Source organism: Anoplolepis gracilipes, chromosome 9 (assembly GCF_047496725.1).
Source record: "Anoplolepis gracilipes chromosome 9, ASM4749672v1, whole genome shotgun sequence".
NCBI classification, from domain to species: Eukaryota; Metazoa; Arthropoda; class Insecta; order Hymenoptera; family Formicidae; genus Anoplolepis; species Anoplolepis gracilipes.
The window spans coordinates 8,620,235-8,637,898 of record NC_132978.1 but is presented as its reverse complement, the minus strand read 5'-3'; the positions used below and the strand labels follow the sequence as shown (position 1 = coordinate 8,637,898).

The 17,664-nt window shown below is 31.7% G+C and overlaps 4 protein-coding genes across 7 annotated transcripts in view; 2 read left to right on the top strand and 2 right to left on the bottom strand.

Annotated features, from left to right (window-relative positions):
* The first annotated feature begins 2,037 nt into the window (after positions 1–2,037).
* LOC140669320 (uncharacterized) lies at positions 2,038–3,996 on the top strand. The gene is made up of 4 exons (XM_072899043.1): positions 2,038–2,328; positions 3,076–3,242; positions 3,395–3,532; positions 3,613–3,996. The coding sequence occupies exons 1-4, from the start codon at positions 2,142–2,144 to the stop codon at positions 3,889–3,891; spliced, it is 771 nt and encodes a 256-aa protein (XP_072755144.1). The 5' UTR covers positions 2,038–2,141; the 3' UTR covers positions 3,892–3,996.
* Positions 3,997–5,959: 1,963 nt separating this feature from the next.
* LOC140669715 (probable RNA-binding protein 46) lies at positions 5,960–9,780 on the top strand. Its single transcript, XM_072899772.1, has 6 exons — positions 5,960–6,108; positions 6,627–7,220; positions 8,014–8,188; positions 8,504–8,823; positions 8,912–9,041; positions 9,332–9,780. Exons 1-6 carry the CDS (start codon positions 6,013–6,015, stop codon positions 9,418–9,420), a joined length of 1,404 nt encoding a protein of 467 aa, XP_072755873.1. The 5' UTR covers positions 5,960–6,012; the 3' UTR covers positions 9,421–9,780.
* An 855-nt stretch (positions 9,781–10,635) lies between these two features.
* On the bottom strand, positions 10,636–12,420 carry LOC140669324 (uncharacterized). Its single transcript, XM_072899049.1, has 3 exons — positions 12,152–12,420; positions 11,443–11,799; positions 10,636–11,123 (listed from the first exon to the last, which is right to left on the bottom strand). The coding sequence occupies exons 1-3, from the start codon at positions 12,364–12,366 to the stop codon at positions 10,745–10,747; spliced, it is 951 nt and encodes a 316-aa protein (XP_072755150.1). The 5' UTR covers positions 12,367–12,420; the 3' UTR covers positions 10,636–10,744.
* Positions 12,421–12,863: 443 nt separating this feature from the next.
* Positions 12,864–17,664, bottom strand: part of LOC140669617 (lachesin) — a 52,408-nt gene continuing 47,607 nt past the window's right edge. For 3 of the 4 annotated variants that reach the window (XM_072899615.1, XM_072899614.1, XM_072899618.1), the window contains 5 exons: positions 16,620–16,809; positions 15,139–15,267; positions 14,939–15,055; positions 14,266–14,460; positions 12,864–13,969 (listed from right to left, as the gene is read on the bottom strand). In XM_072899615.1, the coding sequence (XP_072755716.1) occupies positions 13,641–13,969; positions 14,266–14,460; positions 14,939–15,055; positions 15,139–15,267; positions 16,620–16,809 (960 nt within the window). In that variant the 3' untranslated portion in view covers positions 12,864–13,640. The remainder of the gene's footprint in view (positions 13,970–14,265; positions 14,461–14,938; positions 15,056–15,138; positions 15,268–16,619; positions 16,810–17,664) is intronic. The other variant, XM_072899617.1, reaches the window with a different exon arrangement.

Genomic DNA, 17,664 nt, shown 5'->3' with positions numbered 1-17,664 from the left:
TTTTTACATATGCTCAAATGCATATCTTTGAATTAATCTTTTTTTCTTCTCTCAGAAACTAATTTTCTTCCTTAAAGAAAATAGATCTTTTATTTTTCTCAAATCTTTTGATTTTTGCCACATATATTTATAATGTTACATATACATGAAAATTCAAATTAAAATGATATTTAATTTTTTTTTCATATAGAATCTTTTCTATATAAATATTTATTCAATTTATATATTGCATATTCATGATATTATTGTTGATAACTATAAGCAATAACAATATAAATCATAAAATGGACTATTAATATCGTTATTAGCTATTTGATATTAAATACAAATGAACCATTACATCAAATATACATGAGATATTACGAGTTATTGCGACAAGTTTCTTCTTTTGGTGCACTGATGTATGTTGTATGTACAATGTCATTATGGTATTGTCATGTATGACTTATCAACAGCGTGACTAATATCGCAAAAAATAATGATGTCATGCATGTGAGAAGGTGTATATTTTATTTGAAGGATGGATAACACGACTTACTGTTTCACGAAAAATTACTGACCGCTCACTTTTTTTTACGAGAAATACCGAATCCGGTCGAGATTTAATTTTTTTTTCTCCATGAAATCTACATTTAAGGAAATTCAAATTTTTAGGAATTATGAAAGAAAGAACTTTTATCGTGAATAATCACTTTTATAAAAAATAGATATATTGTCATGCTATATGCGGAAGGAAAGAACGTCAGATAATTTCAATCGACATTGACCGCAAACATATAAACGAAGTCAAGTGTGATTCATTCGACCGCAAATAAGCAATTGTAATTAACATCCTTTCACGAAGATATATGTAATATCTTATAAATAAAATTAATATCTGAATCGATAAACTTTAATTCACTTCATGCACAATGCATTTAAATGATTAAATTAATATTTTATATATTTTCTTTACATTATATATTATTATTATCTATTTTATATATCCTAATGATATTTGTGTATACATATAATTTACCTTGTAATTTTTATCTAATAAATAAAGTTAAAAAATAAATCAAATTAAATCGTGATTTTAAATACAATTTAGAGTTGAATAATTCAATTTAGGATTTGAACGAAAAAAAGTTATGTGTAAAGTAATACAAGAAATATTTTCGTATTTACTCGACACTGATCAAATGTAATAAAAATAAAAAAAATATTTGTCTCGCCGCCAGGTGAACGGCAATTAAACTTCCGCGGTTTATTCGATAACAAGGCTCTTGCTAAGTAGTTATCATTATTCTATAAATATCTTATAAATGTTAATGCAAACCGACAACTACTGCGCATATAATGAATTTGCGTATATATTACAAGTATCTATATATAATATTTGAAAAAAGCAAATGTTTTTAACTTAATCTAACCCTATTAATATTTGTCGGATCATCTCGTAACTTGAATAATTACCAAGAATATAAAAGCCAGTTCCAACATATAATTATCTTGCAATGAGAAAAAAGTAAAAAATTAAAATATATATATTTATCATACTCACATCTTTTTTTTAGATAAGTGGCAATAAAAACGCTCTCGCTACTATCGTTACTCGCGAATACTTGAGAATAAATTTGAATTTTGTTTAACGCTCACAAGAATATAGGGCGCCATCTAGCGACGGTTACGCTTAATTAAAACACAAATTATACAAAGGGATTTTCTGTTCAAATGTCACAAGGGTTTACCCGTTTTATCGATACAGTACATCACTTGCCAACGTGTCTCTATTATGTGGAAAGAGTCAATAAGAACTAGACTGCAATGAAAATGCATCAAACAATAATTTTAACCAACGATTTATAATTTTAAATTCTTTTTCCTGTATGTTTTTCTTTGATTAAAAAAAAAAAAATTAAAAATAAATGGACCTTTATCATTTGTAAGTAATGCAGTTCGCTCTTTTATCGACCGAGTACATAAACACTCTACTTCAGAAAACGAACCATCACGTACGAAGTGTCACTAGTGTAGGTTCCTCGACGCGCGATTGGCCGTTGATGCGTTGGTAAACGCAACGGGACAAAGGACGCTTTCGTACGCAAGCAGAAGGACGCCATGTTCATTTGTCAACGGACGTCAAGGTGTTCCCGTGCGGGATGAGCGAGCCAACTGTCCCCGAACAAGAGTCGGAAATTCGGCCCGCGGGTGCGGAGGATCTCTCGTGCGACTCGTCCGATCCTCATCCCGTCATGAGGGACCCCGTCGCCGAGTCGCGGAAACGCAAACGCGAGGAATACGAGATGCAGCTGTTCGGCTTCCATTCTCGAGCCGTGTACGCGACTTGTAAGTCGCCGTCTTCTTCTAGCCTCAATACGATGCTATTGTTTCAGAGCGCGTCCATTGTACGAGGGGGGGAACGAGGGAGGGACCCCGTCGCGGACGGACGCCCCGTGTCGATCTACCGCTGGTCTCTCGCTGCCGCTGGACGGGTGTGCTCTAGTTTCATGTGGCATTCGATCATGACTAGAGTCACACTCGTCCAGCGACCGGGACACTTCCGTCGAATTATGACAAAGGGGAATGCGCATCTTCCGATGCGGTAACGAGACGCCGAACGCCAAGGGTGCTGCGCCGGTCGAGAAGCGTCCCCCCTTCCCCCTTTGTCGATGAAAGCGTCCTTTATCTCGTTGATCCTTTTTTTCTCGTTTTAATTTCCGTTACATTTGTAGAATTTCTTTCATCTTTCTTTTGATTTTTAATAATTCTGTGCATTACATAGATTATAAAATATGCTTGCTTTTGCTGAAGAATTACTGAAAAAATTTAATGATAAAGACAAGACAACTATTACTCAAGTCTACAAAGGCTTAATCTTATTTGAAAAAAATGAAATCGAAATTTTTAATTATTTGGTTTTCACTCTAACTTTTAATATATTTTTTCTTTTGTGAATAATAATTGTTATACTGAACATTCTTGCATATACATATAGACTATCCATTGTTCTCGTAGCTAGATGTCTTTTTATTTCTGTAAATCATGCCTGACTGCCTGTAGTAATCTTACTGCTTTCTCTTTGCTTTGTTGTAGTCAAGAGTATCGTAATGAAAACTATACAGTCCAAATGCAGAAAATTATGCGAAGCTTTGGAAGGTCATAAACAATATTCTGAAAACCAAGTCAACCTAAAAATGAATGAAGAACAACTTAAAAAAGCATACTACGCAGCTTCCTTACCTCATTTGAAGAATATAAAGGTAGTTTATTTTTAAAACAAAAAACTTATATGTCTAGTTATATCTAGTTTAAAAAAATACATATTACATTTTATATCTCTATATAATTATGTATATATTAAAAAAGGAATGAAAATTATACATGAACATAATTCTTGTTTCGCTCTGTGCAGAATATCGTGAACAAATTCATTACTGTACCCGACAATGTTTTGGCAGATGAGGATAAACTTCAGAGAATACAGTATACAGAAGCAGAGTTTGTAGATATGCGTAAGAAACTGGAGCAATTTCAAGAAAGAGCAAAACAAGTATGTATATCATTATTATATGTTTACCAGAATATATGTTGGAATATTTAAGCATTATATAATCTGGGTTTATTTTCCAGGCAACTGTATTGAATGCAGCATTGAAGGAGGAATTACAACTGACACAGCAATGTTTGATACATGTGGATAATATAGACAGGCTAACTCAAATCACTGAAAATGGCGTTGCCGAGATAAAAATGGCGCACCCAAATATCAGGAACAAAATTCATCAATTGATCGAGGATTACAAACAATTTAACTCGTGCTTCAACGATGGAGTACCCATATCGCAAAAAACGCTCTATAATACGATTGATGATCTGAAATGTATAGATTACGACATGGATACCATATGATTATAGAGGAGAAATTATTTTCATGACGTATTTTTAGATTATTACTGTTTTCCTGAATATGTAAATAGATAGTTTTATATAAATAAACACATTTTGTAAATGTTATATATTGTATATTGTATATAATTTACAATTTTTAAAAAATAATATATATTTGAATTTTTAATATAAATATTACCATTTATTTTCCTTTATCTTCAAATGTGCAAAGATTATAATATTTGATGCTGTAATTATTTCTCTATTACATCAATATATGTAATGAATTTTAGTAAAATTATGTTATTCAATGTAAATTATGAGCATATTTAAAAAAATATCTATTTTTAAATGCATTACAAAATATGATTGCGCTCTATGACTAATGTATTTCGATATTTAAAAATTTTAATCAGGCTGAAATATACATAATTCGTAGTAATGTGATTATGTTTTATCTTGCCTAGAAACTACATTCTATATCTTTCTTTTTTTCCTTTTTACTTAAACGTTTAGAAATAAGATAATATTTTTTTGCATATTAGTCTTCTACAATCATATTCTGTTAACATTGCATAAAAAAATTACATTGATTTAAAAATCGATGTCATAAATGATTTAATTTTGAAAACTTGCCAGAAATTAATTGTAATAAGATGTATTGTATAAATATGATATAATGTTACAAACATATATAGGAATATGAGGATATAAGAATATAAATGATGTCATTTAATATTTTTATATACAGACATGTGTAGTTAAATGAAAAAACTAAAGCGGTATCAATAGCATAAACAAATAATTTTAAAAATTAATAATTTAACGTACTTATTATGTTTCTATTTTTAAACATCTCAATTATTTTTTTGTTGTAATAACTTAAGGAGATGGTGCTTGAAAATGGTTTAAATATCAAAATTTTTTGTCTTAAAAAATAGATAATTTTTTAAATATTTTTATACTATAAATTACATACAATAATTTTTAGATTTTTATACTATGCAATATTTTTATACAGGTATATAGTTAAATGCAAAATTAAAAAGACTAACACCCCATTGCACCAACATTATTTTAGATTTAAGTGAGACTTAAACATGTGTCTATCTTTATCTTTCGTTCTAAATAAATAAAGACAGACATATATTTAAGTCTCGCTTGAAATCAAAATAATGTTGATGCAATCAGGCCTAAGGGCCATTTCGACCAAGTTCCGATTAATTTTCTTTCCTTTTCCTCTTCTGGATTTTAATTTTTTATTTAGAGAGAAAAGAAAAATGAATAAATCGGAGCTTGGTCGAAGTGGCTCTATCAACAATATAAAAAATAAATAAAATATATAAAATAATTTTTGAATATGTAGTATAAGAGAGAGTATCTAAAAGAAATATTGAATATATATAATAGAATAGTCAAAACTTTTGTTCTTTTATAAAATTCTGTTTTATCTTTATATATCTTTTTTGGAAATTACCTCGTCCGATTATTTTATTATATATCATTTTTTGAATCTGTTCAGAAATAAATAAATTATGATTTATGATCGCTCGAGTTCATGGAATTGTAATTTTATCAAAGATTATGAACGATTAAAATCGCTGAGAATCCGAAAACGTCAACTTTATTCATGCCTTATTAATATTCAGAAAAAGCTTAACAACAAAAAGCATTGTTCAAAACTGATTATTAATACATGAGAAAGAAAGTGAAAATTATTCATATATGTTAATCAAGTGTTAAGAAAAAAAGCCATAAAGATAATAATAAAGAAATTATGGCCTTAATTATCGATATGCCTATTATTGACAATTATCAATATGCCTCGTCGAAATAAACAAATATAAAATGCAAATAAATCATTCGATGAAACGAGAATTCGAAATCGCTAGCAGCTTAAGTTTCGAAAAGACGAGGTACTTCCTCGAAAACATTATGGATTTAATTCCTAGAAACGTAGCGAACCGTACACGGACAGCTCGCTTGTGTGCGTATCGCACGTCTTCTTGGAAAAGATTCGAGCTTCGAAAATCGTATCCAATCCTTTGCCTCTCCTATCCCCTCTTCGCCTCAAGCCGTCCCCCTTTTGACGAACTCAGAGACCAGTCGTTCACCACACGTCGTTTGCGCGATCCTGTATCGATGATGATTGACGACGACGTCGATCTCTCCGACGAATGTCAACGCACTATGCGACTCCTGGAATTGCTGCAACGCACGCAGTACGAGCTTGTGCAGGTAGTTACCAACAAATCCGCGAATTTTTAAAAACATGTCCTTTTATATTTTTCTTTGTTTATCTGCTATTCCACGCTATTTTTCCTTCGTACAGAGATTCTTTTCGGTATGAATTATACTTATTGTTGGCTAAAACGTTAAAAAATAGTTATAGATAGTTATCAATGATTCCATATATAAAAGAACAAAAGTGGGAAAAAAAATATTTGCCAAAAATATAACAGCACATATGCATTCTTCTCTATAATATTTGAACATGATATTGAAATACTATGATGTATTTACCACCGCGTTTATTTATATGTAAAATATAATTAATTTTATCTATCTCTCCAATAAAGAGTTAATTAAAAATGCATTAAGGAATATTTATCATATATAAATATCATATTCGTATCACAATTATAATATTTATAACATTTCATCTTTCTTTTAAAATTGTCGAATGTTTCAATTTTTTCTTACTTCTCCAGCTGTCCAGGAAAAAATTAATAAGTTTATTTTCACACATTTATTAGGTGAACGGGCAGCGACGACTGATGGCACCGGAAGTGGCCGGGGGTAAGCGACAGCGCGGCAAGGGTGCCGAGATATTCCTGGGCCGATTGCCGCGCGACTGCTACGAGGACGAGTTGATGCCGGTGCTGGAACAGGTGGGCCGGCTCCTAGAGCTGCGACTGATGTTGGACTTCTCCGGGTCGACCCGCGGCTACGCGTTTGCTTCGTACGAGGCTCCGCGATTCGCCCGCGAGGCGTGCGCTCGTCTCGACGGTTACGAGATCCGTCCTGGACACCGTATCGGCGTGGTCAAGTCCATGGACAACTGCCGGCTCTTCTTCGGCGGCGTGCCCAAGAACAAGACCAAGCCGGAGTTCATGGAGGAGCTGACCAAAATGCTGGACGACATCACGGATATCTATCTCTACCCGAGCGCCCACGATCGCAGCCTCAATCGTGGCTTCATCTTCGTCGAATTCAAAGATCATCGGGCGGCCGCGATGGCACGTCGCAAGCTAATACCTGGTAAAGTGACGCTGTGGGATCATGAGATCGCCGTGGACTGGGCGGATCCAGAGCCTGGCGAACCGGTCGACGAGGACCTCATGGAAAGGGTGAGTTTTCCTCGCTTGAAGGAATTTATATTTACGATTGTTATTTTATTTCTGTCCTTGAAAAAATAATTTTTACATTTGCCTTATATTTTGTTTTTATAAAGATAATTGATTTTGAAAGTTTTTCTCCGATTATTTGTAATTTGTATTTTATTAATTTAACATTTATCGGTATACGAGCACATATGATATTGGAGTAATGATCAATAAATGGAAAGGAAATAAAAATATATATGTTTTATATATGGTATATGTATATTTATCTATCACGAAATAGAATGAAAATTGAAACCTATTATTCTGTAATTATAAAAATATATAACGAATCAGAAAGAATTGAAAAATAAAACGGCTTCTGCACTTCATATTTGATGGTTCGATAATAACTTTTTTATTGAAATGCTCCAATAATTAAAATTTAACACATTTGTTTAGTATAGATATTTTTGTTTATATTTTTAATACACAATATAATAGTATTTATTAAAATAATAATTTCTTTTGTTAATTAAATTAACAAATATTTAACTGAATATTTTCATTTGTGCAATCGTAAAAAAAATTCCTTATTTTCTTTTTAATTCAAAGAAATAAGTATTGTGAAAAGAAACGTTAAAATAAATTCTAGAAAGAGATCCTTCACATTCATGTGAAGGATATCCTGTCAGAGATCCTTCTTTACATTCATGTGAAGGATATCCTGTCGCAACAAAATCATATCATATCACTGTGTATAATACGTAGACACAGACACATATCGCACTAATTTAATATCGTATGCGATGATAAATAGGTTACGACTCTATTCGTAAGAAACCTTGCGCTCGATGTATCACAGCAAAATGTGAGGGGAATATTTCACAGGCACACGAATGTGCCAATATTGAAACTGAAGAAGATCAATCACTTTGCTTTCATTCATTACGAGAATCGTCAAGCTGCGCAGATCGTAATGGACATAATGCAGAGTGAGTATACAAATGATGTATGTATACAACCAGAAAAGCCAGGACAAAATCAAAGAGAATATGACGTAACTGTAAGATTTCAGAGCGAATATTTCATTAAATTCGAAAGAGCAAAGAGATAGCAAATGACAGACAATTAGTTAACTATACCAAATTAATTTGCTGTATGTATATATATGCGTAGTCTAGAAATTTAAAAAAAATATGTATCATCAAATTAATGTTATAATCTCACTTTTAACCAAATAAGCATCGGTTCGAGAATTTTATCTTAATTCAGTTTTAACAAATTTACATTATGTGTCTCTATTTTAGAACCGGGTAGTATCATCGAAAAGCAAGGCTGGGAGATTTCTTGGGCAAAACCGATCGGAGCGAAGAATTTGGAAAGACAACAACATATTCGAGAAGCGGTAACTAATTCGCAATCCACATCCAAACTTCAAAAGACCGAAACATCAAGCTCAAAACAGGCCTGGAATAAAAAACGCTGCTTCAAAACAGAAACAGCGCCCAATGACGATGTTTACTTGGTGCAGATGAAGGTTCTGCAAAATTTCGTCAAGGAAAGATTCAGTGCGACATGCAGTTTCGATTGTGTACCAACGCCAGATGCTTCTAGATATATCGGTACAGTAAGTGTTTCAATTTAAAAATTTGCAACTTATTATCTGTTTATTTATGTTCAATGTAATTAATTCTTCTTTTGTTGTACTGTTGTAGGTAATTATTCATAAAAATCAGACAATTTTGTTTGATTTTCAAGGGACACCTATGGCGTCGAAACATAAAGCCTTGAGCGTGGTATGTGTTAAAATATATCAGTATTTGACAAGCACGCTCCCGAATTCTGGTACGTACAATATTTTGGCTTGTGTTACATTAAAAGCTTTTGATTACTTCGTGCTCTATTTGCGCGTTGAATCAAAGGATTTTGACAAAATATTTTCGCGCGAATTAATTTAGCTGTGATCCAACAACAAAAAACACGCGTAACATTCATAAAATTTGAGCTTTCAGTAATAATCGAGGTACAAGTGGCGTTTATCGTAAAATCTCGTTTGCGCTTTGTTTCCGCCTCGAAAAATGTTTTTGCAATATACAATATATTGCATTTTAATGCTATTTTGTATATTTTTACAGCGCTGCAACCATTCGATCAGCAATGCATCCAATCAGAAATAAACGTTAATCCTGCAGTTGGTATGCCGATGGTTGGCATTCAGAAATAACTCAAAATTAGATTTATGATCTGTTGCTACATTATTGTCCGTTTGTTTTTTTCCTTTTAATTAATCATCCATTGTTTACGAATACCAAATTTATAGATGTGACTGCAGAAAAAATATTGCACAATCGTTTCCTATTAACTGTAAGATAATAATCTTATTTTAATTTTATTATTTTACTAATGACATTAATGGAATTATTTTTAGTTTGAAACTTAAAATTTAAGTTATAATTTCGAGAGACAACTCTTTTGAAGAAAAATCCTAGATATATTTAGTTCTGATTTATTGAAACTGATGAAATTGTTTAACTCAAATTTTAACATTTATACGAGAAATATCTCATTCACATGATATATATGTATTTCGAAAATTATATGAATTAATAGAGTTTTTAAAGAATTGATTGTAAGTCACGATTTTGAAATAATATTCTTTCAAAAATATGCCTAAGATATATATTTGAATCTAGATTACTAAAATTTATATCAAATGTAATAAAAATTAGAAAGATAAATTTCTAGTATAATTAAATATAATCTATATTATAATAATACAAAAAACATTCAATATGATTTAATATTTATACTGATGGTCAGTTTAAAACATTGTTTATATAATGTGTGATGGATATATATTTCCGAAATATATTTATTCATGATTCAGATTGATTTAAAATGATTCACAGATACTTGCAAATTTCGTATAACATAAATAATATAAATTTTGTGCAACAGTATCTATAATTTTTTACTCGTAATTCTCGTCTGATTAAAATTTTTATATTGAAAATATTACTAGTTTATAATACTTTATTTTTTAAAGTTTTGCATATACATTTATTAAAAGTTTTATTACATACGGAACTCGATTAGATACTTTTTAAAAAATGGCAATAAAAAAGAGGAGAAAATTTATTTTAATATGTTTATAAATATCAATTGTTTAGAATAATTCTCATAGTTAGAATGTACATGTTACATTATAAAATCTAATTATAAACAAATGTGTTGTGTTCGTTTTGAAATGTTTTCATGTGTAATTTATATTGCATAAATAGTTAAGATAATAAAAGCATTATATATTTATAAAATATTATAATCCTATCTTTTTACGTTCCTCATATCTCACTGAAATTTTAAACCTAACCGAAAAAGTGCTTTTATTTATTTTTTTATTTTAACTTATATACGAGATATATCGAGAATTAAAAATATATCAATTAAAAGTTTTGTTATAATATAAATTGATAGTATACAAAAATTTATCTCAAGATTTACCTTTATCCTAAAAGAGAAATTCCTGAGAAAATAGAAACAAGATAGATTTACCGGTTGAACGAGAAGGGGCTCAGCGCTCTTTCCATTAGAGACAAAATCGTAGAGTAATCCTCAAGAATCCTTCGTACTGTTTCATAATCTGTATCACCGGTGGTGTTGGTCGACGTTGGTCTCATGCAGCGTACTAATATCTTTGCCTGCTCATTACATCCAGCCATGCTGCTTCTCTCCTGCGCGCTGAACGTTTCGTACGTGAATGTAAGCAACTTCTCCACGGCACAGTCGAGCACTTTGTCGCTGGGCAACTCCCCACGGCCACTCTCGACGCAATCTTTGATGACGACGTTCATCCAGTTCCAATCTTCCCATACGTCCGATGCATCGACCTTCTGGTTCTCCAGTTGCCATGTCAAACGAGCGCGATACCTAAAAGAACATGATAGGTATGCGTTACGTTTACATCAACAGAAACCATTATACTATACGTTTATACTTTTCTTAACATTTTAAATTTATTTAACTAAATATGGTTTAAAAATTTATCTTCTCTTAACATTTTTTATTTATTTAACTAAATGTAGTTTAAAAGTATTTTTTTTAATCGAAATAATTAAATTTTACGAAATATATAAGTATAAATTTTACAATTCACAGTTTATCTAAAATCAATAATATAAAATAATATTAATAATGTAAAGTTATTCCTCTTTATATACATCGATATTTCACTTCAATAATAACTTACGGCCAGCTCCACGGATTCTTGCTGAATTTCACTCTCTGCAAATTACCGAGATAAGCGAACATATTGTAGTCGATATAACTAAGTTGGTTGTAGTCGAAGTAAAAGTTTTTCAAATTGGGGAGCATCTGAAAGATCGCATAATCGATTCCCTGGATAATGTTGAACGACAGATCCAGGGTCTGCAAGGAGTACATATTCGCGAACCAATCTCTCGGCACAAACGTCAGTTTATTGCCCCAGAGCATTAGTTTCTTTAACTTCGTGAGGCCCACAAATGCTTCAGCATCACATGTTTGTATGCCCGATTCGTGCAGGTCTAAAGTCACAAGGGTCGCTCCGAATCTCGCGAAACTATGCCTTTGGTAAGGAAAAATAAAATTTCAATTAGTTTAAAGATGCAACTAATTGGTATCAGCGCAAAAATACAAGTAATATGCCTTGACAAAAAATAAATATTTAAAAAAGAATAATATTTAGAATAAATTAATATTCAAAAGATCAATATACATTAATTGATAGTAAAAATAAAAAATGTAAAAATGCAAGGAGCAGAAAAAATAAGCCTCAAATTTTAGTTGTGTGAGATATGTATCAAAAGATATATAACAATATTAAAAATATCTCTTACAAAAGATATACACTCGTATTTTTTATGATATTTTCATAAACTGTCTACTATAAAAATTCATTTTTTATATCTGTCACTTACCCAGGTACATTGGATATATTAGAATCAAAAACAGTGATAATCGTCGTATTGGTCCTCGCTTGGTCCAAATATTTTTGCAGCGTTGTCAATTGAGTGCATCGAAAGCCGACATCATTTGTTCGCTCATGTGTAATTTTCACACACGGCGATGCTTCCGTCGACAAACTCGTTTTAAAGAGCATGTGAAAAAGACAAATTAATAACAAACGCTTCATCGTTGTCAAATCCGTTCACGACAAAATTGTTAAATTAACTGAGCATCCTCGACACAGTGAGTAATGGACAGATATGTGGGCGGCATCCTATCCTCGTGGCTTCTTCCTCTTGTCGATGATAAAGCAAATCAGTTTGTGTAATTGAATAACTAGATATTCCGCGTTCATCTTTATCACTATATTATATGGGAATATCATATAATATTTTACAAAATATATATATTCAATAATTGTATGTTAATTATCAATAATTATTGTATATTAGACAATAGATGTATTTACGCGTACGTCAGAAGTTTTAGACTAATTTTATAACATTGCATTATTGCACATCACTATTCACAAATAAATTGATAATTATATACATTATATATGTATGTATATATATATATATATTTTTTCTTTTATTTTTAAATAATTTACAATATATTTATATTAAATAAATTTTTAATTTCGAGAAAAAATGCATTTAAAAAGAAAAATGCTGAGGCATCCTGAAGAATTAACCGAAAAAGAAGGAGCTTCTGCGAATTCATAGTAGAAACAACATTTATTGTCATACATATATACACGAATGCCACAATTCTCGTTCGAAATAAATACAGTTTGAGAATGAATCTATTTCAGTCAGTTTCTAGAGACCAACAAATCCCCAACTTAGTCGGTTTTCAGTATGGACCTCTTTTCATATTTGTTCTATCAATGTATATCTATGCTTATCGATTAATCGCACGATAATTACACGAACAAATTAACGAAAGAGAAAGAATAACTCTTCAGATTTTTAAATACAATACCTATTATTAGAAAATATACGAAGTAATGTTCTCTCGCCTAAACAGAATCATATATGTGACGTTAATTTATCATCTAAAGCCCGATGAAAATTTAATTTTAGCAAATACTATATTTTTTTGAAATGTATTTTGAATAATGATGGCAGATATAAGCGTGCGTTTTTAACAGCGTGATCATCTATAATATTTTTTGTATATATGTACCTATACATTTATTGTCGTACAAATGTTTTATTATTTACAATAAAACCGTTCTCGATGTATCTCTCATTTTTCTCACGTTCTCTCCTATGATACATTCTATAAATTTAATGTAAATTTAACAAAAGTAAAATTTAATGTAAATTTAATTCCACTGTCAATTCAACGTTATTTCATCCTATATATCCTCTAGCGACCAAAATCACGATGAATAGTTGATTTCGTTGTAACTTAATAATTTCATGGTCATAATATATTTCATTTTTTATTTTAGTCTCAATTTAAAATTATCAGGACAACCACGGCGAGGCCGATGTGACAAAATCGCGAACCACGTGACGACCTAATGCCATTCTGAATGTTCAGTTGCGTCGGTGCCGAATGCGCCGGAGCTGGTGCCGGAAACACAGAATTTCTCGACTTGTTCGCGATATTCGGCGAGGAACTCGACGAGTTTCTCCTATATATCGGCGTGGTATGGCCCACGTTCTTCGGAGTCAGGTCAGATCCGTACTTCTTCTTCTCTGCTTGTTTCCGCAAGGCGTGCTTCTCGATGACTTCGGGATTGCGCGGGGAAGTTATCGTTGGTTTGACTATCAGCAGCTCTGCAATATTCGATTTCGGAGAAACAGGAACAATCATTGCTATAATTTTCTAATAATTAAGAGATACACGACGTGAACTGTAAAGGCAACTTTATAAATGAAAAGACTATAAAAATGTGACGTAAATCAATTCTATTGTCACCAATTCTTCATATGTGTTATTATGATTCAGTAAAAATCATTAAATAACAAAGTGAACATGTTTAGTTACGGGATAAATTTAATAAAATAATTAAATTAATTATATGATATATTTATCGTATGAACTTTTGTAGGATATATAGACTACTACTTACCTTGCAATCTTATAGATGCTTCCGCTTTCCCAAAGGCATTTTCAGCGGAGCACGTATAAGGGGCGATATCAGATTTATCTAATTGCCTGATAGTGAGATTTAGCTGATATGCATAATCGTTGATGATTACTTCTGATATGTCATGTTTTTCGTCCTTTAATAATTTGACTCCTAAAGTGGTGGTCAGAAATAATTCTGTTGAAAACATTTTATCTGTATCTATTTAAGAAATAAAGTCTTTTTCAGGATTTCTTCAACAAACGAGGAGAGAAGGCGCTTGAAAAGATGCATCTAACAATTTTCAAAGAACTTATACAAACTATACATTACTGTCTTTTTTTAGTTTCTCTCGGTAAAATTATTAATGACGAGATGACTAGTAAAACTGGCGTATAGTTATTCTCGCAGAAAAAAAATTACTTTTAAAAATACATTTTTATCCAAATTTTTTCTCATATCGCATTATAAAAATATTTATGATTTTTCAGTCCCGGCGTATGATGTAAAATTGATGTAACAATTTTCGGTTGAAATGGTGACGCTATACATATACACATATAATAGAATTTTTCACAATTTGAATACAAGACATTTGACAGCTACTTTACTTTAACCCTTTCAGAAATGAACAGGCAAGTTGCACATGTATCGAAAGAGTCGATATGTCTCTCACCATTTCTGTACCACGTGTTCAGAGGCTTCGGCGAAGACTCCACGTAACATTGAAGAAGGACATCGCTGTCGACGGGCGCCACCACTAACTGGTTTGTGACTTTAATCAGCGGTTTGACTTTAACGAGAAAGATGCAATTAGTCATGCAACTCGGTCAAACGGCAGGAAGTTGCTGCCTCGTAATGCGCGTATGCACTTACAACGGACGTTGACGTAATATCTCTTGCTGACCGTTGGTGGCACTCCGTTTGACGCGATACACAGATAAGATCCCATCTCTTGCCGTTGAATGCTCTTCAAATGAAGCTGCTCGCCCTCGTATTTTTCTACTATTTTAACATTTTTAATGTGATAAAAAAAATAAGAAAGTCGAACACAGATATCTTTTTTTAGGTGCTTTCAATTTTTTGTATAATAGTCTTATTTTAAAAATGTGAGTTCAATTAATTAGTTCTCAAATTTCTCCTCTTTCAGATAATGTATTACGTACGTAGCATCTTTGCGTGGTTTATTTTTTTAATTAAATTGAGAAAATTGTAATAAATAATAAATTCTCCCGTAAAAACTTTTATGTCAAATTTAAATAACAAATTCGCTTAAAAAATTGTATATAATAATTGCGAATCATTTTGTACAATATATTGTAAATTGTTGCATTTCTTCACACGTGTCTGTGAAAAAACACTTATATAACTTCTTTAAATATTTGTGAAAAAAAGTATATAAGTTCAAAATTGTTTTTGTGTAAAGACATTAAAAAATTTCGAAACAATGTCAAACCGAAAATTCCAATACGTGCATGGGTCTGCGTGTTTCCGTATGGAGAAGGCGGCGGGACTACTGACGGGATGGAGATATCGCGGCAGTAACGCTCTCGCGAAGCAATGTACACACTGAATATTGCAATCGGGTACACCGAGTCGATACGGGCTTGGGCGGCGAAGAGGAAATATATGTAAAGTCAACATCCATCACTCACAGTCAGGAAGGCTAATCGGATGGCTGCTTTTCCGCGGTGAATCCAACAGGGTCGTCCCGCGCCGTACACGGGCGCTTTTTTAGAAGTGATCTCCGCGTTTGAAATATTTCATCCTCAAAATCGAGTACGCGCGTGCCACATACGGATCAATTAAAGATAAATCATTTCAACGGTTCCGTTTACGACCATTTGCGTTTCTCTAGAATTACCTTCATAATCAGTCATACCGACGATGGAAATTTCATTTACTTTTTCGAGAGTGACGTATTTCACGTTAAAACGGCACACTACGGTCGAATATATGATGGAATTTTAATTCACCATTTTAAGACCGCCTGATAGCGGTTATTTCTCTTTTATGCAATAATATAAGCATTATCTGGTAATTAACACCTAATCAAATTGAAACTCTATTATCATTCGCGAATCCTATCCTTCAGCCCGTTAATAATCGCATTAAAAAAGCGTATTCGTGTCAGCATTAATTATTTCACATTTCACACATATATATATTGCAAAACACATCACGATCCCTTTAAATCTTTATGTTAATTGGAATAAAAAAATTTTATTATATTGATACTTGGTATAATCTCTTCTTTCTTCTCTTATCTAATATTTTGTGTTCTTTATTTCATGTTTTATTGGATTCTTTCACGTGTGTTCGTCAATATATTCAAAACCTACTTAATAATAACGTACTTCGTTGAACTCCTTGATGCTCGTTCCTCAGGGTAATGTTCCGACCGTCCTCTCGACGCCAGGTCACCACAGGTTTTGGTCTGCCGGTCGCTCGACATCGTAATAGCAGATCACCATTCTCCTTAGTGGTCAGGGAAGTGTCGTCCAGATCCATAATATCAGGCGGTATTACCACTGTCATGTAACCGATCTACGTGTAAGATAAGTATTTATTACTGAGCTGAAAAGTATTGATTTTGTGGGATAAATAAAAAAAAAATTTAAACTTTATTTAATATAGATTTTGAGCCATTCATACACAGTTATGTTTCAAATAATAAAGCGTTATCAAAAAATTAAAAATTTTATAAACAATTTTAATGGTAAAATATCTCATCATTTTCTTGAGAAAATTATATTATTACTACATTTGTAAGACAGTTACAGTGATTATAATTATAATAATTACGGCGAAAGATTGTAAGAATATAGTGCCTTTACTTTTTTCAATCGTATATTTTCAAAAAATAAAATAAAACAATGACATATAAAAAACTTCATGTCGATAACTGCGCGGATAACAAGTTTACTATAAATGATAACACGTTATATCAGAATATGTATACAGAAAATTCGCTTGTTTATTTCGTTTTCTGCTGTCGAAATATAATTGTGACAGGTATTAAGAGATATCAAATCATTCTTTACGAATAATTAGAGATTATTAATTCGCACAGTTAATTAATTCTCACGACTGATACATAAGAGTATTATATCGAATCGATATGTGTGTGTATGTGTGGTTATTTACTCCAAAATAGATATTTCTCTGATATTTTTTCAGTCATTTGAAATAAAAGTCAAGGGAAATTGCAATTATCTTTCTACTGCAATATTTATAGTAATGTAACCGTAACAACATTCTGTAAACATCATAATGAAAGAATAATTCCTATCCTTTTCGATTTCTACTTCAAATAAAATATTTCATAAAAAAAATATCTACTGTAAGATACTATTATAATTAACCATCGATTTTTTTCAAGTAAAGAAAAGTACGTGCGAT